This window comes from Rhinatrema bivittatum, chromosome 2, assembly GCF_901001135.1.
Source record: "Rhinatrema bivittatum chromosome 2, aRhiBiv1.1, whole genome shotgun sequence".
NCBI lineage: Eukaryota > Metazoa > Chordata > Amphibia > Gymnophiona > Rhinatrematidae > Rhinatrema > Rhinatrema bivittatum.
In genome coordinates this window covers 47,750,229-47,776,130 of record NC_042616.1, presented here as the reverse complement: position 1 = coordinate 47,776,130, position 25,902 = coordinate 47,750,229, and the positions used below count along the sequence as shown (strand labels likewise).

At 46.6% G+C, this 25,902-nt stretch overlaps 1 protein-coding gene across 1 annotated transcript; it reads left to right on the top strand.

Annotated features, from left to right (window-relative positions):
* The first annotated feature begins 354 nt into the window (after positions 1-354).
* Positions 355-25,902, top strand: LOC115083206. Its single transcript, XM_029587012.1, has 2 exons — positions 355-1,075; positions 18,597-25,902. Exons 1-2 carry the CDS (start codon positions 355-357, stop codon positions 22,304-22,306), a joined length of 4,431 nt encoding a protein of 1,476 aa, XP_029442872.1. The 3' UTR covers positions 22,307-25,902.

Below are 25,902 nucleotides of genomic sequence, written 5' to 3'. Positions count from 1 at the left end.
GTTCCTGGCCCCGGTGCCACCTCTGGATCCGGTTTTACCTTCGGGGGATTCTTTAACTAGGCCCCCACTGGGCCCATCTTCATTTTCCACGGATTTTGTGCTACTTATGCACAATGCCTACTTAGCCAGGATGTCTCAGCCACTGGATCCCACCCCCGGACCCCCCCCTCCCAAACTGGCACAGACAGTGGACCCTCCTCCCGGGGGAACCCCCCAGGGAGTAGATGCTCTGGGGGGGGGGGGGGGCTGTGGGCATCCCCCAGGGCCACCAGGCTGCGTCCAGTGCTTCCCCCTGTGGAAGGGGTGGATCTGGTTCCAGACCCTGTCCTCGATGATCAACTTCTTGCTGCCCAGATGGAAGGAGATGACCCTAGGGTGTTGTGCATTTTCCAGAGGGACGAGCTGGAAACCTTGATTCCGCATATCCTGCAAGAACTGGACATTGAGGCTCCTCTGGACCCGCCTGGCCCCGCTTCCCCGGGGAAGAAGGGGGACCCCGTGTTGGCGGGGATCTGCCCGCTGGCGAGGGCTTTTCCTACTCATCCCACGTTCCTCCAGTTGTTATCTAGGGAATGGGATTCACCCGAAGCCTCTCTCAAGGTCAGTAGAGCCATGGAGAAGCTATACCCTCTCCCTGAGGATTTCCTCGAGCTGCTCAAAGTCCTGACGGTCGACTCCGCCGTCTCAGCGGTCACCAAACACACCACCATCCCGGTTACAGGGGGCACAGCGCTGTGGGATCTTCAAGATAGGAAGCTAGAGGTTTATCTCAAGAGAGTGTTTGAGGTTTCGGCGCTGGGTGTTCGGGCGGCTATCTGTAGCTCGCTGGCACAAAGAGCGGGCCTTCGGTGGGTGCAGCAGCTCCTCACTTCTCAGGTCCTACCACCGGAGGAGACACATCAGGCAGACAGGTTGGAAGCCATAATTGTCTACGGGGCGGATGCCCTGTATGATCTCTTACGAGTCCTGGCCAGGTCGATGGTTGCGGCGGTTTCGGCCCGATGCCTCCTTTGGCTCCGCAACTGGTTGGCAGACTCCTCCTCCAAGAATCGGCTGGGATCTCTCCCTTTTAAAGGTAAATTCTTGTTTGGGGAAGATCTGGACTAGATCATTAAGTCCTTCGGAGAGAATGCGGTGCATAGGCACCCGGAGGATCGGCCGCGGTCTACGAGATCGTTCAGTGCCTACAGAAGCCGGTTCCGCAGTCAACGCTGTTTCCGCACCACGAGACAACAGACACCTCGGAAGCCCTCGTCCCGTTCGCAATCCTGGTCCCCGTCCCTTTCGAGGGCGCAGACCTGCCAAGGATGGGATGGCCCATGGAACATCCTCCAAGCCTTCTCAATGATGCCAGGCCGACCCACTCCTCGATCCCCAGGATCGGGGGCCGGATTTCTCTCTTCTACGAGGAGTGGGTCCGGATCACGTCGGATCAGTGGGTCCTAGTTATTCTAAAACAAGGCTATGCATTGGATTTTGCTCGGCCCCCAAGAGACAGGTTCCTCTTCTCTCCCTGCGGGTTACTCCAAAAGCAGCTCATTGTACGCCAGACGCTCGACCGGCTCCTTGCTCTCGGGTCAATTGCCCCAGTGCCCCCCACAGAAGTGGGTTGCGGCCACTATTCAATCTACTTTGTGGTCCCGAAAAAGGAGGGCACTTTTCACCCAATTCTGGATCTCAAATCTGTGAACAAATCCCTCAAGATCCCTCATTTCAGGATGGAGACCCTGCGCTTGGTGATTGCTGCAGTCCATCGAGGAGAATTCCTGGCCTCTCTGGACCTCACGGAGGCTTACCTTCACATTCCAATCCTCAAAGCGCAACAGCGCTTCCTCAGGTTCAAGATCTTAGGTCAGCATTTTCAATTCCAGGTCCTTCCTTTCGGGCTGGCGACAGCCCCACAAACATTTACGAAGGTTATGGTGGTGGTGGCGGCCGCTCTCCTCCAAGAGGGAATCCTTGTTCACCCTTACCTGGACGACTGGCTCATTCGAGCGAAAACCTTGATCCAGGGTAATCGGGCGGTCAACAGAGTGGTACAACTCCTCCAATCCCTCGGTTGGATCATCAACTACGCCAAGAGCAGTCTTACTCCGTCCCAGTCCTTGGACTTCCTGGGAGCGCGGTTCGACATGGCTACGGGCAAGGTCTTCCTGCGGCCGGATTGGGCCCAGTCGTTAACGGCACAGGTCCAGCACTTCTCTGGTCTCTCTTTGCCCACAGCTTGGGATTATCTGCAGGTACTGGGATCCATGGCATCCACTATTGATATGGTACCCTGGGTCTTTGCGCATATGTGTCCGCTGCAGCGAGCATTACTCTCCCGCTGGAAACCAGTGTCGGGGGAGTTCCAGGCCATCCTTCCGCTTCCACAAGTCGCCAGAGACAGTCTACTCTGTGGCTGGACCCACTCCACTTGGCACAGGGAATGCCCTTGGACATTCCGGAATGGGTAATAGTCACCACAGACGCCAGTCTCTCCAGTTGGGGAGCAGTCTGCCAGACGAGATCCGTGCAGGGACAGTGGACTAAGTCTCAAGCGGTTTGGCCGATCAATCGCTTGGAGACCAGAGTGGTCCGACTAGCACTGAAGAGTTTTCTTCCCCTCGTTCGCCATCGGGCGGTCAGGATCCTCTCGGACAACGTGACCACGGTGGTGTACATAAATCGCCAGGGTGGCACGAGAAGTCGTCATGTCTCATTGGAAACGGACAAGCTCATGGAGTGGGTGGAACTCCACCTTGCCCGGTTGGCGGCCTCGCACATCGCAGGAGTGGACAACATTCAGGCGGACTTCCTGAGTCATCAACATTTCGATCCCAGGGAGTGGGAGCTCTCCGAGGAGGCGATGCAGCTTCTTGTGCGGCGTTGGGGGATCCCTCATGTGGACCTCATGGCGACAGCTCACAACGCGAAGGCACCTCGATTCTTCAGCTGCAGAAGGAAACACGGCGCAGAGGGCGTGGATGCGCTAGTTCTGCCGTGGCCCCTTCACCTTCTCCTCTACGTGTTCCCACCGTGGCCCCTCGTGGGCAAGGTGCTCCGAAGGATCAAGGTTCACCAGGGCCCGGTGATTCTGGTGGCTCCGGAGTGGCCCCGTCGTCCATGGTACGCGGATCTGCTCAACCTGGCGGTGGATGGGCCCCTCCGCCTAGGTCATCTATCGCACCTCCTACGCCAAGGGCCAGTATTTTTCGACAGGGCAGATCGCTTCTGTCTTGTGGCTTGGCTTTTGAGAGGCACAGGCTAAGACGCCACGGTTATTCGGAGGCCGTGGTCTCGACCCTCCTTCAGGCTCGGAAGACGTCCACGTCCGTCGCTTATGTCCGTGTGTGGAAGGTTTTTGAATCGTGGTGCACTGCCCACTCAGCTCATCCACGGACGGCCTCTGTGCCTCAGATCCTCTCCTTCCTGCAAGCAGGTCTGGAGAAGGGTCTAGCCTACAACTCTCTGAGGGTACAGGTGGCTGCCCTTGGGTCCTTGATACACCGAAGGGAGGATATTCCGCTTTCATCTCACCCGGATGTCGTCTGGTTCCTCAAGGGTGTAAAGCATTTGAAGCCGCCACTTCAAGCTCCTTGTCCCTCATGGAGCCTCAACTTGGTACTCCAGATCCTGGGTGGACCTCCCTTCGAGCCTCTACGTGCCGCTGCTCTCAAGGATCTCACTCTTAAGGCGGTTTTCCTCGTAGCCATTTGTTCGGCCCGCCGTGTCTCCGAGCTTCAGCCGCTGTCCTGCAGGGAACCGTACCTACGGCTCACCGACTCTGGGGTCACCTTGCGCACGGTGCTCTCATTCCTGCCCAAGGTGGTCTCTGCTTTTCACCTGAATCAGACGGTGGAATGTCCTTCTTTCTCATCAGTTGACTCTCGAGATCTCCGCAAGCTCGACGTCAAACGCGTCCTGATACGTTACCTGGAGGTCACCAATGAGTTTCGTCTGTCGGACCACCTGTTTGTCCTTTGGTCCGGTTCCAAGAAGGGGTCCAAGGCCTGAAAGACAACGATTGCTAGCTGGCTGAAGGAAGCTATTGCGGCCACGTATATAGGTGCGGGGAAGCAACTCCCGCTAGGCATCAGAGCCCACTCTCTCTGCTCCCAGGCGGCATCCTGGGCGGAGAGTCACTCCGTTTCTTCTCAAGAGATATGCAGAGCGGCCACCTGGAAGTCATTGCATACCTTTGCTCGGCATTATCGCCTGGATGACCTGTCGTCGATTTTTGGCTCTTTTGGCGACAGGGTCTTTTAAGCAGGGTTATCTAGGGCCCACCCTCAGTAGGGAAGCTTTGGTACATCCCACCATCTGGATTGATCCGGGTACGTACAGGGAAAAGATAAAGGTGTACCGGTAGATATAGTATACTTGGATTTTCAGAAGGCGTTTGACAAAGTTCCTCATGAGAGGCTTCTAGGAAAAGTAAAAAGTCATGGGATAGGTGGCGATGTCCTTTCGTGGATTGCAAACTGGCTAAAAGACAGGAAACAGAGAGTAGGATTAAATGGGCAATTTTCTCAGTGGAAGGGAGTGGACAGTGGAGTGCCTCAGGGATCTGTATTGGGACCCTTACTGTTCAATATATTTATAAATGATCTGGAAAGAAATACGACGAGTGAGATAATCAAATTTGCAGATGACACAAAATTGTTCAGAGTAGTTAAATCACAAGCAGATTGTGATAAATTGCAGGAAGACCTTGTGAGACTGGAAAATTGGGCATCCAAATGGCAGATGAAATTTAATGTGGATAAGTGCAAGGTGATGCATATAGAGAAAAATAACCCATGCTATAATTACACAATGTTGGGTTCCATATTAGGTGCTACAACCCAAGAAAGAGATCTAGGTGTCATAGTGGATAACACATTGAAATCATCTGTTCAGTGTGCTGCGGCAGTCAAAAAAGCAAACAATGTTGGGAATTATTAGAAAAGGAATGGTGAATAAAACGGAAAATGTCATAACGCCTCTGTATCGCTCCATGGTGAGACCGCACCTTGAATACTGTGTACAATTCTGGTCGCTGCATCTCAAAAGATATAATTGCGATGGAGAAGGTACAGAGAAGGGCTACCAAAATGATAAGGGGAATGGAACAATTCCCCTATGAGGAAAGACTAAAGAGGTTAGGACTTTTCAGCTTGGAGAAGAGACGACTGAGGGGGGATATGATAGAGGTGTTTAAAATCATGAGAGGTCTAGAACGGGTAGATGTGAATCGGTTATTTACTCTTTCGGATAGTAGAAAGACTAGGGGGCACTCCATGAAGTTAGCATGGGGCACATTTAAAACTAATCGGAGAAAGTTCTTTTTTACTCAACGCACAATTAAACTCTGGAATTTGTTGCCAGAGAATGTGGTTAGTGCAGTTAGTATAGCTGTGTTTAAAAAAGGATTGGATAAGTTCTTGGAGGAGAAGTCCATTACCTGCTATTAAGTTCAATTAGAGAATAGCCACTGCCATTAGCAATGGTTACATGGAATAGACTTAGTTTTTGGGTACTTGCCAGGTTCTTATGGCCTGGATTGGCCACTGTTGGAAACAGGATGCTGGGCTTGATGGACCCTTGGTCTGACCCAGTATGGCATTTTCTTATGTTCTTAATTATTCCTTACCTGCTAATTTTCATTCCTCTAGTACCACGGATCAGTCCAGAAGCCCTCCCTCAGACTTGTTGGGATTTCTGTTTGGGATCTACTGCTCGACTTCCTTGCTTTCGCCTCTCTGTGTCTCTATGGCTATCTTATCCCCTGTGGAGCTGTTTCACAGTTCTCTTTGCAAGTTTGCCATTGCGCACCAGTTGTTCAAGTTTACAGTTCAATGTTACATTAACATGGTTTACTTGATCCCTCCTTCTCTCTCTCTGTCTCTCTGGCTTTGATAGTCTGTTTACTGAAGAGGGATAGTGGGTGTGCTGGCTTATATGGCAGCACCCTCGGAAGTTTTTGTCTGACTCTATCTGCTGGACGGGGGACATAACCCACCATCTGGACTGATCTGTGGTACTACAGGAACGAAAATTAGCAGGTAAGGAATAATTATCTTTTTGAAATTACAGAGATCAATTTGTATTCCATATACTAATATAAGAAAACCACATAAAGAACACACATATATATATATATATATATCATTGATTCTGAAACAAATCCACCAGAGACGGACTCTTCACTACCTCAGGAAAAAAAGAGAATTTCCAACTGGCAAACAGGGACCTCTTAAACTATTTATGCAGATACTATGCTGTACATTTCCTCAGGTATCAGCTATAGGTGAAGAGGATAATGCATTAGACCAGTGGTTCTCAACCTTTTTTTTGGCCGGGACACACCTGACAGATGGTTCTCACATGCGTGACACACGGAATATGTGACCATTATGGGGCTAAATGTAACCATGCACTCTGCATCCACAGGAATCCCCTCATCCCCCAACAATGAGTGCAGAGCAGATCTAGGGCATTACCCTGTACAACTCCCCATACAAAAAAGATATTCTGGTTCTGATCACATCCCAGTAAAAGCAAAACAAACTCCCTTTATTACCAGGCACAATAGCCTTCCTTATGAAAAGACAGTAATTTACCACTAATGCATATCCTATTGAGAAAACCCAACAAATAAGATCGGTACAAATGCCTATATGCTAGTTAAATACCTCACCTCGGTCACACACCCTTCACCAAGTACAGAAAAACCACAAATTATAAATATGGAGACAGAAACTGGAATGGAAAATCAAAACAGCCACTCTGCATGCAGTGCGAATCTGGAGAAATGGAAAGAGAAATATAGCACCTAACAGACTCCCAGGATCTGCAATAATGCACACAAACTAACCCGCACAAAGTTACACCTGTATTATGGAACACACTCAACAGTAACAACCGTATCTAAGAAATACAACTATTAAACCAGGCCCTAAACACTAATACATTTCCTATTGAGAAAACAGAATAAGCCAAGCTGCTACAGAGCCCCACACAGAAATAATTGTAAAGCTATACTAAAAATGTTACAAAACAGCTGCTGAACAGAATAATATCCAACAATTAAAAACTCATAAAAATGATTAAAACATGTCCAAATATCAATAAAATATTTCAAAACAGCAGACATCGTATAATACCCATAATTAAAATGGCAGTCAGTCAAGAAAAATAAATTTAAAAAGCCACCTTTACTTACCCTCTCCAGCAACTCTCCTACTCCTTTCCCTTCCAGGCAATAGCACTCACCAGAAGCAGCAAGGGCTGCTGAAGCTCTGTCCTCACAGTCCTCTTCCTTAGCGCCCACAATCAGTCAATCACACACACACACACACACACACACACATATCCCCAGTTAGACCCCAAGACCAGTCTCAGTCTCTCTCACACAGAAACACATCACCACCCTGACCAGTCTCTGTCTCAATCACACTCATGGTCTCTTATATACAAGCTCTCAATCACACACAAATGTGTGATTGAGAGCTTGTAATCTTATCTTTTAATCTTATCTCACCTAATCTTCGGCTCTATATATTTTTATTTATTTAGTTCCGCTGTCCTTTGTTTCTGGCTACCCTAGCCCCCAAGTTCTATTTCCTTGTTTTATGTAACTTTTTGCTTCTCTTTTAATAGTTTTATTAAGTTAATCCCCATGTTCCATGTAAACCGATTTGATATGAATCTATTCATGAAGGTCGGTATAGAAAAGTATTAAATAAAAAATAAATAAAAATAAATGTTCTCGCACCTAATCACACCAGCTCTTACCCAGGCATCCATTCACACCCACAGACACAAGCTCTCACCCAGGCTTCCATTCACACCCACAGACATAAGCTCTCACCCAGGCTTCCATTCACACCCACACACACAAGCTCTCACCCAGGCTTCCATTCACACCCACACACACAAGCTCTCACCCAGGCATCCATTCACACCCACAGACACAAGCTCTCACCCAGGCTTCCATTCACACCCACACACACAAGCTCTCACCCAGGCATCCATTCACACCCACAGACACAAGCTCTCACCCAGGCTTCCATTCACACCCACAGACACAAGCTCTCACCCAGGCATCCATTCACACCCAAAGACACAAGCTCTCACCCAGGCATCCATTCACACCCACACACATACAAGCTCTCACCCAAGCACCCATTCACACCCACAGACACAAGCTCTCACCCAGGCTTCCATTCACACCCACACACATAAGCACTCACCCAGGCACTCATTCACACACAGACACACCCGCTCTCACCAAAAACGTATTCTTTCTTCACTGCTGGGATGGGCTCCAGTTCCGCCGCGGCTTTACTCCGGTGGACCTTCTTTTTGCACCACCACGGGAATGGGCTCCCATGGTGGCCTTGGTCGGGGTCGGCTTTCCTCTTCGCCACCACGGGGATGGGCTCCTGAGGTGGCCTCGGTCGGGGTTGGCTTTCCTCTTCGCTGCCACGGGCTGTGGTGGCCTTGCTTCGTCGGGTCGGCTTTCCTCTTCGCCATCACGGGGATGGACTCCCGTGGTGGCCTCGGTCGGGGTCGGGTTTCCTCTTCGCTGCCACGGGCTGTGGTGACCTTGCTTCATCAGAGTTCAACACTTCTATTCCTCCCACCCCACCCCCAGGCCTGCCTCACTGGCCAATCAAAGGCTTCCTCCCTTCTTCCTACTCCCACTGGTAGGTAGAAGGGAGGAGGTTTCTGATTGGCCTGCGCGGGGCAGGCAGAATGAAGGAGGCTTCCCATTGGGCAATGCAGGTAGGAAGAAAGGAGGCTTCCAATTAGCCCGCGGGAGCTGGAAAAGGGAGAAGGGAAGTGCATTGGGCAGTGGGACAGCAGGAGGCGCGACACACCGGTTGAGAGGTGCTGCATTAGACAATACACATTTATCTAGAAGAAAAGATATTAATTGAGAAGCAAGGAAAAAGATATAGGAGACATTCTGATATTTGACTAAACATTTGCAGGGAAATTTCAGGAAAAAAAAATGCTCCTACTTCCAGGACCTTTGGCTTCATCAGCAAAATCTGCTTTCTCCTCTTCTGTGTCTGTCTGGCTAAGTCCGGAAAGATATTTATCTTTACGTCAAAAAATGTGGTCAAATTCTAAGCCAGGGTGAATCTGAGAATTTTATCTTCTCTTTTATATTATACCTCATCCCCTTTTTGAGCGCCTTATGGCTTGATTCTGACTTGGACAAGTAAATAAATGATGAGTCGTTTTTGTTTCTTCAAGTGCTTTATTACAAACTTTATAATTTCGCCCTTACATTCTGCGTTATATACCACTGATGTACTGTTTTGAACATCTTACTTACTTTCCACATTACTCTTATAATCCTGTTTTTGTTTCTATGATGTACCGTATATGCCTGATGAAGAGAAGGGAGGGGGGAGGGGGGATAACGGGGGGGTTTATTCTATGATAATCCAATTGACATATTTGCATTGTTTGTATTCTATAGTATTGTTCATTACGTCAATAAAACTTTATATTTAAAAAAAAAAAAAAGAATGTGGTCAAGCTTTAAAATCCAATCACAATCGGATTCTAATAGAAATGTTACAATTAAAGTTGCAGGAGTGATGATTTCTTTCTGAGTTGTCTCCAATAAGTTCGACATATTCAAAGATGGCAATTCTCCATCTGTTATAATATTAAATTTATAAGGAACTGGGGAACCTTTTGGGGAAGGGGGAGTCTCTTCTGAAGGGATGGGCTCCACCTTAACCAGGGTGGAACCAGACTGCTGGCACTATCCTTTAAAAAGGAGATAGAGCAGCTTTTAAACTAGAACAAAGGGGCAAGCCGACAGTTGCTCCAGAGTTTAATTGTGCGTTGAGTAAAAAAGAACTTTCTCCGATTAGTTTTAAATGTGCCCCATGCTAACTTCATGGAGTGCCCCCTAGTCTTTCTATTATCCGAAAGAGTAAATAATCGATTCACATCTACCCGTTCTAGACCTCTCATGATTTTAAACACCTCTATCATATCCCCCCTCAGCCGTCTCTTCTCCAAGCTGAAAAGTCCTAACCTCTTTAGTCTTTCCTCATAGGGGAGCTGTTCCATTCCCCTTATCATTTTCGTAGCTCTTCTCTGTACCTTCTCCATCGCAATTATATCTTTTTTGAGATGCGGCGACCAGAATTGTACACAGTATTCAAGGTGCGGTCTCACCATGGAGCGATACAGAGGCATACAATACAATACAGAGGCTTCCAATACACATTGAGAATCAGTGGCTAATAGTTTCACCAACTTTATGGAAAATAAATATTGATATGTATTTGGGCATAAACATTACAAATGGTTATAACCTGACTGAATAAGGTTCCCATGATCAACAAGAACTTACCCTCCAGATCTGTTATAATCTTGGTAGCTTGAAATGGAAGTTGTTTCCCTATCAAAATTGCTACTCCTGCTTTTTTTTATTAGGAGATTGGGAAGAGAAAACCTCCCCAACCCAGCTCTGTTGGAGTTTATGTTCCTTCTCATCCAACTGTGTTTCCTGCAATAATGCCAATTGCACCTTCTGGCATCTCAGGGCTTGTAATATTCCATAATGCTTATATACAGACCCTATTGCGGTAGGGATATTTTAAATGATACGCATGTACTTGCATGCACAATATAAAATTAAGTGTATTTTTGCTCGCATGTCCAATTCGTGCATTTATGGGCACATCTATGCTCCTTTAAAAATTTACCTGCAAATGAATTGCCCTGGTCGCCAAGCTCCAAACAATTGATACAACTCTTCACCACCCCTTTCGACCAAGTGCCTTGAGCCACCAGACCCTGACAGTGAGTTCCCCATCACCCAAGGGACAGCTTTGAGTTCCACTCTCTTCTCAAAGTTCTTGATTGTCAGTCATCAGTCCAGACGCAATCTGATCTGTTCAGGAACAGAGAGCTTCACTGAGTAGTATTGTGATTTGGGAGACCATCTTGATAGCGACGCCCATTGTAAGGGTCTCATTTGATCTTGCCCACAGCACCAAATCCAAAGCTGCTGCCATGGATCCCAACACCTGTAGACAGCTCCATGCTGAGGGCCTTCTTTTTTTTTTTTAATACTTTTTATTTATCATACTTTCAAATTAAACACAAGCAGCATTTGTTACAGAAAAACTGAGCAGCAAAATATAAACCAAAATCATGTTGTAAGACATAATAATCCATTGCTGAAACCCCCCATATATTATAAGAAATTAAAGGGAGAGACAAGACCTAATTGAGCAAAGTATGAACAAGGATAAAGGAAAAAAAGAAATGAGACAGAAAAATCTTCCAATACACATTACTAACATGCCAATACTAAGTCGTTGACTACACATGACCAGTATGAAAATCTAAATTACATCTCAATTGAGAAGGCTCAAAATACACAAATTTCACATTAGAATATTTCATAAATGATTTACAAGGATAGCAAAGAACAAATTGTGCGCCAAAAGCCAAAACTTCCTGGCGCATTTCAAGAAATGTCTTCCTGTGCAACTCTAGTAAAGTCTGGGAAAACTCAAATCTTCCACCCATAAAATAAGCTTTGCCTATTACGGAAAAACATTCTTAAGACTGAGTCCTCATCTTGTGGGAACACAAATTTGATCAAGAGTCCCAGAACTTGTAACCTGAGCTTCTTTAGAAGATTCCAAAAATGTAGTCAAATCCATGTCTGCTCGTTGACCCCGGCCATATGAAACTTCTTTTAAAAGTTAATAAACCTTAGCAATAGGTGGAATAGCAGCAGCAGGAAATTTCAAGCAAATGTTTTTTGAAAAGTTCCAAACATGATATTCACTCCAAAACAGGGACCTTTAATATTCTCATCGGCAGGAGATGGCTCAGAGAGAGAAGACCCAACAGGACCTTCACCTATACCAGCCCACGTTCCCCGCAGGTTGAGCCCTTGGGTCCCAGGGCCGAGAGGACTTTGGCGCGATGCTCTCTAGGCGACGAACCAGAGGACAGCAGGCAGAAGACACGTCAGTCATACCAATGGTTGAGGCAGGCTGCAGGCTAGGAGAAATGGAGGCCAGGCCGAGGTCAGGGCAGGCAGCAGACAAGCAGAGACGATGAACCAGGCAGAAGATCAGGGCAGGCAGCAGACAAGCGGAATCCAGAGAACAAGCAAAGTCAGAGCCAGAAGATCAATCCAAGGAAGTGGGGGGCGAGGAAGAGGCTGGAGGAGGAATTGAGCAGACGGGATCAGAAACAGGACCTGGAACTGGAGCAGGAGCAGGATCCGGAAAAGGAGGCAGGAGAGCAGCAGGCAAAGTTGGGATCAAGATGAAGACAACTCACACTCACAAGGAGCTGGACTTGTTTCCTGATGTCATCATCCCAGGCCACAGGAAACATTCCCGCTGCTGGCCCTTTAAATCTGGCCAAGACTCGTGCATTCGCCAAGGGGGCCCAAGGATTGTTCCGGCGTCAGTGATGTCAGGAGTGCTGCGAACAGGTCACAACAGCAACAGACCGCACTGGACAGCGGCAACGGAGGGGGAAGCCGGAATGGGCCTCTTGCCTGTCCAGGTGAGGGGACCCGGCTGCGCTCTCTGAGGGCCGGGGTGCCTAACAGTACCCCTTCTCTAGGCCCCCTCCTAGAAGGTCCTGGCTTTCCAGGATGGGAGGCATGGAGTTGCCAGTTCTTGTCTAGTATATTGGAGGCAGGCTCCCAGGTGTTTTCATCAGGCCTAAAGTCCTCCCAAGCGATCAGGTATTCCCATCTTCTGTGATGGCGTCTCTCATCTAAGATCTCCTATACCTGATATATTTGCTCTCCCTCCACTACCAGCTCCTGAGGTTCTGCGGGCCTTCGCTGAGGCCAGGACAAAACCAGTGTTTTGAGGAGGGACACATGGAATGAAATATGTTTCTTCAGTGATGATGGTAGTCTCAAACAATAGGTGACTGGGCCAAATTGCTCTGTGATAGAAAAAGGGCCAGTGTATCGCGGGGCCAGTCTCATTGAAGGTACATGCAGATGGATGTGGCGAGTGCTCAGCCACACTTGATCCCTGGGATTGAAAAGAGACGCCAGTCGTCGGTGTTTGTTGGCTGTTCTTTTAGCCTCATCCACTGCCAAGCGGAGTTTCTTTTGTGTACAAGTCCAGAGGGCCAGCAGCTTCTCGTCGAGAGTTGAGCCGCAGGAGAAGGAACTGAAAGCGGCGTGGGAAGCGATGGCACTGATTGTCTCCCATAGACGATTAAAAATGGAGAGGAGACAGTCGCAGAATGAGTGTGGGAACTGAAAGAGAACTCCGCCCAGGGGAGAAGAGCAGACCAGTCATCTTGTCTGTTATTCACAAAAGAGCAGAGGAATACCTTCAAGGCTTGATTAGTGCACTTGGCTTGATTGTTGCCCTGAGGGGTGATAAGCTGTGGTTAAATTGAGGTGAATGCCAAACTTCTTGCAGAGCGAGCACCAGTAGTTAGCTGTGAATTGGACTCCATGGTCGAGGCAATGTTCTGTGGAGACGGAAGACATGCTGGACGAAGACTCTGGCAAGCTCTGGAGCCGAGGGAAGCTTAGGAAAAAGGGTGAAGTGGATCATCTTTAAAAACCTGTCGACTACTACCCAGATGACGAGGTGGCTGTTTGAAGTGAGTAGGTCAACTTCAAAGTCCATCGACAGGTGCGTCCACGGTTCCTTGAGGACTGGTAGAGGCTGAAGCAGGCCCCAGGGGTGTCCTGCCAAAAGTTTCTGACTGGCACAAGTTGGCAGTAATCCACATAGGCTTTATCATTACCAGAAAAAATGCTGTAGCAGGTATAAGGCTGTTCCTGGATGTCCTGTGGTGAGAGAATTGTGGGCACAATTAAGGACTCTCTGTCTGAAACGAAGGGAGGCCATGTTTTTCCCTGGTGGGACTGTTTGTATTGTGGCCAGGAGTACTTTTTTCAGGATCAATGATATAGTCGAGTCTCACAGGAGTGTCTTCCGCAGTGAAGGCCCTGGAGAATACGTGTACAAAGCGTGGGAGGTCCTGGAGCAGGGAGTCACCTCGCTCCCAGAGAGGGAAGACCCAAGTCAGTGCTTTGCCATCTAAAAGCGACAGGATGAAGATGTCTTGATGCTGTCATTGGCGAACTGGGCCAGCTAGAGGAAAAATGCATAAAGCAGTGGTTTAAAAAAACCACGTCACTGCTGGGAATCTCCCGCGTAGCGAGGTGGCGCTAGTAGATGAAGAGCTGCTGCAGGAGAGTGGATGCAGGAACTGGAACAGGAGGAGCACTGGGCACCGGGGCGGTGTCCAGTCGATTAGCCAGGCGTTCCACAGTCGCGACCAGCACATCCAGGCATTGTTGCTGTTGCTGCAACCTCTGGGCCATTCCGGGAATAGCCTGCAGGCCAGACCAGTCCGCTGGGTCCATGGCCTTGGCAGACTGTAAGGAAGGTGGACCCTTGAGCCGAGACGAGGTTGTTGCTACGACCAAAGGTAGGCCCCTGGTGGTTCTTGTCATCGGGAGGTGGCTCGGAGAGAGAAGACCCAACAGGACCTTCACCTATACCAGTCCACATTCCTCGCAGGTTGAGCCCTTAGGTCTGGGCCTCTCTAGGCGATGAACAAGAGAACAGCAGGCAGAAGACACGTTGGACATACCAAGCAGGCAGCAGGCAGTGGGCTAAGAGAAACGGAGGGCTGGCTGAGGTTAGGGCAGGCAGGACAAGCAGAGACGATGAACCAGGCAGAAGATCAGGGCAAGCAGCAGACAAGCAGGGTCGGAGCGAGAAGATCAATCCAAAGAAGTGGGGGGGAGGGGGGGTGAAAAGAGACTGGAGGAGGAATCAGGCAGATGGGAGCAGGAACAGGAACTGGAGCAGGATCGGGAACAGGAGAACAGCAGGCGAAGCCAGGATAAAGACGAAGGCAACTTGCACTCACAAGGAGCTGGACCTGCTGCCGAGGCAAAGAGGAGGTGGCAAGGCAGGGTATTTATACCTGCCTTGCCTGACGTCATCATCTCGGGCTGCGGGGAACTTTCCTGCCACTGGCCCTTTAAATCTGGCCAAGGCGCATGCTCGCGCGTCTAGGAGGGCCCAAGGATTGCTTCGGTGGCATCAGGAGCACTGTGAGCAGGCCACAATGGCAGCGGACCACACTGGATGGCACCAACAGAGGAGGAAGCTGGAATAGGCCTCTTGCCTGTCCAGGTGAAGGGGACTCAGCCCTTCACCTCTCTGAAGGCCGGGGCACCTAACAATTAATATCCAAGGTAGCATCCACAAGAGAAGATAAGCAGGGCAGACTAAATTGAGTCTAAAGTCACTACCTGTGGTTTCTCTAGCACTGGATGCTGAATAGCTCTTACCACAACTTCATTGCTGGAAGCTAAAGGAGAAAGAGAGCTTCCAGTGACCTCCCTTCCACCAACTGGAGTTGGGGACTGAACCTGCAAGTTCACCACGGCGTCTCAATTCAATGAAGAACTATCAGAATCTTTAACCGAGGACACAATCTCATCAGGAGAACCTGGGAAAAGTCCCTCTTCAGCAGGAAGCAAAATCTCCTCGGATGCTGCAGCCGCCCACATGGAGGCGAGGAGTCTCCCATTGATGACATCCAAGGAGAGGGGGGAGGAGTTCAGATAATAGAAGTTAGCAAGTAGCACATTTGAAACAAATCTGAGAATTCTTTTTTAGCCAATGCACAAGTAAGCTCTGGAATTCGTTGCCAGAGGATGTGGTTAGGGAAGTTAGCATAGCTGAGTTTTAAAAAGGTTTGGGTATGTTCCTGGAGAAGAAGTCCATAAACTGTTATTAAACAAGATTACTTACTTAGGGAAGAGTCACTGCTATTACTGGCATGAGTAGCATGGGATCTACTTAGTGTTTGGGTACTTGCCAGGTACTTGTATCCTGCACTGGCTAGTGTTGCAAACAGGATGCTGGGCTTGATGGACCCTCAGTCTGACCCAGTATGGCAACTTCTTATGTTCTTAAATAACAGAGACTCTTTAAAATAAAGTTTGATCATATTTCAGAAATGTAATCTGCCAACCAAGTGCTCAACCATAGCAAATGTCTAGTTGCCACAATGGAAACCATACTCCTCGCAGAAGATCAAGAGGTCAAAGTAAGCATCTGCCAAAAATTCTGCCTTTTTTCCATCTGAAAGGCTTCATCTGAAACTGGACCACTCTCTAAAACCCTCTCCTGGACACAACCCTGCCCTTGCTACTATACAGTTACATGCTGCCGCTTGCAGAGCTATACCAGAAGCCTCAAATGTCTGCTTAAGAACGGAGTGCTATCTTTCTGTCCTGTGCAACCCTACGATCCTCTACAGGAAAAGTAGTTCTCTTCGTGACTGCACACACCAGAGCATCTATCTTAGGAAATTTCAGGTTTTCTCTCTCCTGAGCAAAAGTAGGATACAGTTTCACCAAGAATCTTCCTCCCTTAAAATTAACCTCAGAAAAATCATTTTTCAAGAATATAAAATCCTTGACTGACCCAAGCAATGGGAAGGACGTGGATGGCTTTCTCAACCTAATCCTGATAGGAACCTCTGCTGAGCTGGGAATCTCGTCTCCCATCTCCTCCTCAGTAATATTGAGAATCCACAAGGACTAGGAAATAATGGAGGACAACTCCTCCACCTTGTGGAACAGCAAAACCACAGAAGAATCATCTTCTTCCTTTGGGGAATGCACCCCCTCTTCCAATTCTTCCTCTCTGCAACTGTCTCTTAAAATCCTCAGGTCCAAAAAAGGTCCATCTGACTTGGAGGGCCTCTCCTCCAAGTCCGCATCTTCCTCCTTTCTTGTCCCGATCCATCAGCAACAATTCCCTGTGGGGAGAGTACCAGAGGAGGGAGCCCAAGTGTTTTACTCCGTCCCACATAGAGCACCTGGTGACGGTGCTTTTAAAAATTCAGCCGTTAAAGAAGATCAGGAGGGAGGAGGAACTTCCTCTACAATCAATAAAGAAGGTGCCTTTTCTCGAACTGCAGCAGAAAGTGCAACCCTGGAGGGACATGCTGTAGCATCCAGTGGTGCGGGCACTAAGGAAGGAGGGCCTGGATCCACCTCTACTTCTTGCTGTGGCTCCAATATGGCTGCTGTTCCCACTGTGGCAGCACGCCTACTGACAGGAATGGGTTGGCCAACTGACCCTGCAGATGCAGTCTCCTCCCCCTCCCCACAATGTTCAATTTCTCACTCTGACTGTTCTCTCTCCTCCCCACACACTGTAGATGCTTTTTCCTCCTGCTGACTGCCACCATGAACCACATGGGTGCATAAAAGGGTTCTTTCCCCATGCTTCATAACATTGTGAAACACTTCCCCTCCTTCTTCCTATCGTGCTCCTTGCCCAGGAGCCTAAACCTAAGCAGAGAAAACTGAACCTGGTTACTCACCATAGGGAAAAGCAGTCGGCTACCTCGAATCAATATTTATTTTTTTTAACTTATATTAAACTTGAAGACGGGCAAAGGCTATAGAAGGGAGGGTAAGCCAGAGGAGGAAGTCTTGAAGAAACTGATTCCCTACTCTCAATTTTTAGAAAGGAGAGCCTGCTGAAAAGCCTCAGCTGAAATCCCTATTCCAGAAACAAAACTGGAAGCCCCTTGGTCCAGGTGATGCTCAACTGAGGGAGGGTATGAAATATTTCCTCTTCACTTGGCCTAATGAGGCCTCAGCTCACAGCACGGGCTGTTCGTTACCATTTGCTGGAGACAGAGAATACAGGCAGTCTGAGGTCAGCATGGGACCCTATATGCGGTAATGTCAGTAAACCTGTTGCTCTCTGTCTCCATCTACTGATTGGAGGGCATAACCCAGTCATCTAGACTGGTCTGGTTGGAAGTTTTACTGTCCATCTTGGACCATTCGCCCTGCAGAGAATTGGTTGCTGACTGTCCCCTCTTTCAAGAACTTTCATTTGCAAGGCACTCAGAACAGCACCTTTTTGCTAGCTAGCCTCATGTTGTGCAATGCTCTTCCATTGAGCATTAGAGAAGAGACTGATCTGTTATTGTTCAAGTAGGAATTTAAAACTGTTTTATTTATACAAGTATTTGGAGGTGGCAATTGACTCTTCTCTTCAAATGAATAATGATATTTTTGAAATGTTACTCAGTTTTACCATAATGTTTTTAATGTATTATCTAAGTTTACATCTTTGTGTCTTGATTTGTCCTGTAGTTTGCTTTATGTTCATTTCACTGGTTTTATGGTTTCTCTTTGTAACCTGCCTTGAATAACCTATTGCATAAGGCAGAGTAGAATTTTTTTTAAATAAAAAAAATAATGATCTTTGAGGGGTATCTTCTTTGAGAACACTGGATAATGAGGGGACAAAAAGTGAAATGGGGCTGATAAGGTATTGCATAGCTCAAAATAAGGCTCATATGGAAAGCCCATTTAGGAAAAATGATATCCCCTCCCTCACTAGTGCATTTTCCAACAGGTAGAATACTTTTTCATTTGCTCAAGATGAGTACTGTATTTCCATCCTGGACATTTTCCTATTGGAATTTGGGGGAATTGAGCTCTTGGAAATTTCACCACACATATACATGTCAAAAAGGATTTCTCATTGTTTCCATTACCTGTTTCTCATGTTTTGCCATTTCATTTATTGCAGGCATCACTCTGTGGAGCAAGGAAGCACTTGAAAGGAACGTGGACAAAAGATCCCAGGAGTATACGGCATCTGAACTGATTGCATCAGACACTATTTCTGATAAGGCAAATGCACTGAAAGTTACAGCTTCACTGAAGGCAAGTTTCCTGGGTGGTCTGATACAAGTGGATGGATCTGCAACCTATTTAAATGACACCGTGAAATCCAGACATCAGTGCCGAGTGACTTTACAACACTCACGAACAACCAAGTTTGAACAACTAACTATGAACCATTTAGGGCTCCAGAATTTGGCATATCCAGACGTATTTGAACAAGGAACGGCAACGCACGTTGTCACTGGAGTGGTGTATGGGGCTCAGGCTTTCTTTGTGTTTGATCATGAAGTTTCTTCATCAGAGACTAAACAAGATGTAAAGGGAAATTTGAAAGCAATAATTAAAAAGATACCATTGATTTCTATTGAAGGAGAGGGAGATCTCAACATGAATGACAAAGAGAAAGAAAATGTAACTAAGCTTAGCTGTAAGTTTTATGGAGATTATGCTCTGGAGAGTAACCCTGTAACTTATGAGGATGCCATTAAAATATATGCAACTCTTCCTCATTTACTTGGTGAAAATGGGGAGAAAGCTGTGCCTGTGAAGGTCTGGTTATATCCACTGCAGAAACTGGACAGCAAGGCTGCTCAGCTGGTTCGCAACATCAGTATAGAACTTGTCTTAGAGGCTGAAGCTGCCTTAGAAGAACTAAATGAAGTTAACATGACATGCAATGACATGATGAAACACCCCTCAACCATAAGTTTTCCAGAAATACAGAAGAAAATTATGACATTCAGTGATTTGTGCATTCAGTACAAACTCATCTTCCAAAAACAACTAGCTAAATCATTACCTGCCATCCGTGGAGGTGGAGAAGAAGAAGGTGTTCTGTTGGACATTTTATCTAGGAAAGGACAATCACCATTCAGTACAACTCAATTGCAGGAATTTCTGGATAAAATGCAGCAGGAGTTGGCTTTTGTGGACTCCTGCCTCAGTGCACTGGAGAATGTGAGAGTTATCTCCTCTGAGAGTGAACTGAACAAATTAATGCTAGATGTAATGGTGGAGCAGGTTGTGTCCTTTAATTTTACCTCCTTAAATGAAGAAGAACCATATTTAGAAGATTTGGTACTCTGGCTTCAGTCCCAGTTTCAAAACAAAATACATGATCCAGCAGTAAGGTCTGTCTATGAGAAAAAAGAGTTCAAACCATGGTTTAGCAATAGAGAGGTCATCAAAAAGACGAGGAAAAGTGTGAAGGCATTCATGGACTTTTTCAGTATCAATAAATCCAGAGAGAGTACTCAGTTTATTGTGGCATCTGTTTCAGAACCAAACAATCCAGGATCTTCTATTTACTTGTATGAAAATGTAGAGTTAGTGAGCATGAACTTTGAACCCCCAGCAAAACCGAACCCCCCTCTGAGTGGCAGGATAGCACATGATAGCATAGATCTCAAGCTTAAACCTTCAGACATTGGCAGGGATGAGATAATGAACTACAGGATAGAGTACAGACTTGCAGAACAGGAGAACTGGTCAACAGTTGATACAAATGACAAAAACGAGACATTCACAATAAAAAACCTGCAGCCTAATTCAGGATACCAGGTCAGATACTCTGCAGTATGCAAGGCAGGGATGAGTGTTCCAAGTGATAATTCTAACATTGTAAAAACACTTCCAACTAATCCACCTGGAATGCCAGTAAAAAGCCACGTAGGGCCATTTTCCATATCTATCAGCTGGGAGATACCTACTGCCATTGCAGAAGGGCTCAAAATAACAGAATACAAGGTAGAATATCAAGCAGAGACTGGAGGAGGATACCAGGAAGGAAAAGACAGCTGGTCTGAAAACAAAACAAGAACAAAAAATGAGCAGTGTACTATTGAAGGACTTAAATCTAATACCATGTATAAAATCAGAGTGTCTGCTGTCTGTGGTGATGTAGGGACCAGTCTTCCAAGTGGGGAAATTATAGTTACAACCCTGAAAGAAGGAGCACTGAGATTATCTACTTTTCTGGAAAGAAGCACTTTAGAAGGCACTGGTCACCCCTCACTCTACCTGCTTAACACAGTTTTCGATGAACATTGTAGAAAGTTCAGCCTAGGGGAAAATACTTATTCCCATGCTCATAAAACCATCATGATGATTGGCGCCACTGGAGCAGGAAAAACTACCCTTATCAATGGAATGATAAACTACATTCTGGGAGTGGAATGGAAGGACGACTTTCGTTTCAAAGTTATAAACGAAGTTACGGATAAAACACAAGCTGAAAGTCAAACATCTGAAGTCACTGCCTACGAAATAAATTATGCAGAGGGCTTCAAGATTCCTTATTCCCTTACTATCATAGATACCCCAGGATTTGGTGATACCAGAGGGCTAGAACAGGACAAGCAAATAGTAGAGAAGATACGAGAATTCTTCTCCATCCCACAGGGCATTGATCACTTAAATGCTGTCTGTTTTGTTGTTCAGGCTTCGCTAGCTCGTTTGACTCATACTCAGAAATATATATTTCATTCTATACTTTCCATTTTTGGACATGACATCAAAGACAACATACAAGTTCTGGTCACCTTTGCAGATGGGAATACACCCCCTGTTTTAGAGGCCATTAACAAGTCTGAGGTTCCATGTCTAACAGATGAAAAAGGTATTCCTCATCATTTCAAATTCAACAATTCTGCACTCTTTGTAAGCAATGCAAATTCTGGTAATGGGCGTTTTAATTTTAATGAAATGTTCTGGGAAATGGGACTTGCAAGCTTTGAGATCTTTTTCTCATCCTTGGGCCTGCTGAAGAGTACCAGCTTGAGATTAACAAAACAGGTCCTGGAAGAACGTGAAAAGCTTGAAGTGACCATTCAAGGGCTGCAGCCTCTAATCAGTCAAGGTTTGTTAATGCTGGAGGAAATAAGGAAGACACAGCAAGCTCTGGAGCAAAACATGGGTGATATGGAGGACAGCAAAGACTTTCAATATGAAATAGAAGTAACAGTACCAGTGAAGGAAGAAATCAAGGACTTCATAACAAACTGTCAGATGTGCCATGCCACATGTCACCATCCTTGTGGCATTGCGAATGACAAAGATAAAGTCAGCTGTGTCGCTATGGATAAAACTGGGCACTGTACTGTTTGTCCTGGCAAATGTAACTGGGATGTTCACTTCAATCAGAAATACAAGTGGAGCTACGAAGTGAAAAAAGAAAAAAGAACATATTCTGAGTTGAAAGCAAAATATGAGAAGGCATTTGGTGAAGCAATGACCAAAGAGAAGATACTTGAAAAGCTTGTGCTCCAATATGTTGCAGTGGAAGAAAGAGTACTACACTTTATTGATGAGTCATCTAAATGCATTCAACGGCTTCAAGCAATTGCCCTAAAACCCAACCCACTGTCAGTCCCAGAACACATTGAACTTCTGATCCAGGCTGAAGAACAGGAAAAAAGGCCAGGGTTCCTTGAAAGAATAGCATCATTGACCTCAGTCAGAGAGCAAGCTGTGCTAATAACAAAGATCGCCAACAAGGAGGAGCTGCTGCCAGACGAAAGCAAAAAGTACAGGACTATGCAACAATCCAAAGCTGACAGAATATTTAAAAGTCTAAAAGACTTTGGTTATTGGATTATTGGGAAGACAAAATGATTAATAATGAAACATGTTTCCATCATTCATGCCAGATATTTCAATTTCATCCCCCTCTAAAATATCCTATTTATCCCCGTTAGAAGTACTGAGATTCACTGAGCAGCATTCCTTCCTTGTGTGTATCAACCAGATGAGAGATCAGCTTAGGGTAGGGAGTCAGCAGTCACATGGACTAGTCAAACTCTGAACATGCACTGGGTTTCAGAGGGAGATGTGGTGTGTGCCCCTGAATAAGGATTGTCATTATAATGTCTTGGCTAAGAGGGGAGGAAGGTTAATGAATGAGCGCTCATAGCAGCTTGGTCCCAGTAAAGGCAGATTCTGATAGAACTGTAGCCCCCAAAATAAAGGAGGAAGAAATATCTGGGCCATGAAAAGAAACTTCCTATTTACAACAAGAAAAAATTTAATTAGAAAAAACCAATACCTACATATATACCTTCATTTAAGTGTACATTCATGCATGGGAAGAGTCATTTTCAAAGGCATTTCCATGGGTAAAAAGCTGTTCTGGGCTGTCCATTCAGGCCCAGGAGGCGGAGATTCACAAAGCTGTAACACAGAGCTTTGCTCTGTGCGGCTGCGCATGGGTTCCCGCGCTGGAAAAAGCAAATTCTCCTCAATCTGTAACATAGCAGTAGGTGAATATATGTGGTTCAAAGGCTGTCTGTCCAGGTAGGTGGGTGGGTACGCATGGCTGATTCATCCTGCTATCTACGGAAACACCGTTTACGGTAAGCAAACTTGCTTTTCCCATTGATAGCAGGGCTGAATCAGCCATGCTGTTCTGGGAGTCCCAAGCTACAGTCACGCATTTGTATATGTCAGCCTTCTTACGACAAGCGTGACCGTGGAGTGTGGACAGATAGCTTTAGAGTTCACTTCTTAAGGGTATTGAGTATGGCTCTGCCTAAACTGGCATCCTCTGCCGTCTGTTGTGCTATACAATAGAGCGATGTGAAGGTATACAGAGATGACCAGGTTGCCGCCTTACATATTTCAATGGGTGGAACGTGTTGTAAATGGGCGATGGATGCCGATACTGCTCTGACTTGATGTGCGTGTGGAGGCGAAGCAAGAGGGAGGCCTCTCTTGTCATAACAAAATTTTATGCAATGTACAATCCAGCTGGATATGGTTCTTTTGGCTACCGGTAAGCCCAGAAAATTAGGATTAAAGGTGAGGAAGAGTTGCGAAGGTCGAGTATCTGACTGAGTTCTGTTCTTGTGGTATGCTAAGGCCCTCTTACAATCCAATGTGTGGAGTAACTTCTCCCTGTCGTTCTGATGTGGTCTGGGACAGAACGTTGGCAACTCGATTGATTGATTGATTAAGATGAAAGGCGGTAATTACCTTCGGTAGAAAAGATGGATGTGTGCAAAGCACCACCTTGTCATGAAAGAATTGTAGATATGGACTGTAGTGCACCAGCGCCTGAATCTCACTGACTCTGTGCGCCGATATCAAGAAAACCACCTTCCAGATAAGATATTTGACGTGTGAAGTGTCCATAGGCTCAAAGGGAGGTAACATGAGTTGTTCCAAGACTAGAATGAGGTCCCAAGGAACTGGAGCTTTTGCAGAGGGGGGCCGAAGGTGGGAGAGGCCCGTCATGAAATGAGAAACTATCGGGTGTATAGAGATGGAGTGACCCTCATGGTGTGAATGAAAAGCAGTTATAGCGCTAAGATGGACTCGTACCGAAGCTGTCGCAAGTCCCGTTGTGTAAGAGAGTGCAAATATTCCAAAAGGCCTTCTGGTGGACAGTGTCGTGGGTCAGATTGGTGAGATGCACACCAAATTCCGTATCTCTTCCACTTGAACTGGTAATTCTGTCTTGTGAATGATTTCCGGGTTGCCATGATGATATCTTGCACCGAGGGATATAATCCCATGTCCATTAATACTGACCGCTCAATCTGCATTCTGTCAGATGTAAAGATGTATGCATCGGATGTAGGAGGGATCCTGCTTCCTGTGACAGGAGTTCGTCGCGGTTCTCCAACTGAATTGGGTCTATGGACAGGCGAAGAAGATAAGCATACCACGGTTGTCTGGGCCATGCTGGAGCAATTAATATGAGGTTTACTCTGTCTTGATGGATTTCTGAATTGTCCGAGTGATAAGAGGAATTGGTGGGAAAGCATAAAGCAAGTTTTCTGTCCACGGAAGCAGAAAAGCGTCTTGTGCTATCCGATGCAGGCTGCTCATCAGTGAACAGACGTTTGGTACCTTTCTGTTGCTCTCTATGGAGAATAGGTCTATGGCAGGAGTTCCCCAGTATGCAAAAATCTCTTCTGCTACCTCTTGATGTAAGGACCATTCGTGTGGATGGAAGATTCTGCTTAGGCGGTCTGCCCGGGTGTTGGCTACTCCTGGCAGGATTGTCGCTTGTAGATGAATGGAGTTTTGCGCCACCCAGTCCAGAATTATGAGCGCCTCTCTGCAAAGGCTCCAGGAACCTAACCCTCCTTGCTTGTTTATGTAGAACACGGCTTCCTGATTGTCCATATACACCATGACTTGCTTGCCCTGCAGATGTTGGAGGAACATTCGTAAGGCATTCCCTATCGCTCAGAGTTCTAGGAGGTTTATCTGGAAAGAACTCTCTTTCTGAGACCATCGACCCTGTGTTTTGAGATGATCTAGATGATCACCCCAACCTGTGTGGGAAGCATCCGTTCTCAACACTGCAATGTGCGGAAGTGTCTTGAAAAGCGCTCCCTTGGTCAGTATTTGCTTTTGTAGCCACCAATATATATCCGTTAACATTTCTGGAGTTATAGACACCTTATGAGATAAGGGTTGACGTTGTTGTGGCCATTGTCTCTTTAATCCCCACTGTAGTCTTTGTATATGAAGACGAGTACTTTGCACTGTGTATATGGCTGCAGACATGTGCCCTATGAGCGTTAGAACTTGACATGCTGATGTGGTTCGTGTACATTTGATGTTCCGCAATAAATGCCCGAGGGTGATTGCCCTGTCTCTTTGAAGAAAGGCTCTACTCTGATAGGTTACCAAGTGGACCCCAATAAATTGAAGGGACTGTGTTGGCGTGAGGTTGGATTTTTGGAAGTTGACCACCAGGCCTAAGGCCTGAAGACAGTGAATTGTTTGATGCACCTGGGATCGTAATATCTGTGGATCTGACGCCACTAGGAGCCAATCGTCCAGATATGGAAAAATTTGAATATGTTGTTTTCTGAGGTGGGCCACCACCACTGCCATGCATTTTGTGAAAACTCTGGGTGCAGCCGCTAGACCGAAGGGTAAAACCTTGTATTAGTAATGCCGATTCTTGCATCGAAAGCACAGGTACTTCCAAGACGCTGGATGCATCGGAATGTGGGTGTATGCATCCTTCAGATTTAGGGAGCACATCCAATCGTTTGGTTGGAGGAGGGGTAGAATGGACTTCAAGGATAACATCTTGAACTTTTACTAGGTATTTGTTGAGTTCCCATAAGTCCAATATGGGACATAGACCTTCCATTTTCTTGGGAATGAGGAAATATCTATATAAATAAAAATGTTAAATAGTTTGTACAAAATCGCTAATCTCAGAAACCACTGGCACCGATTGCTTTCAA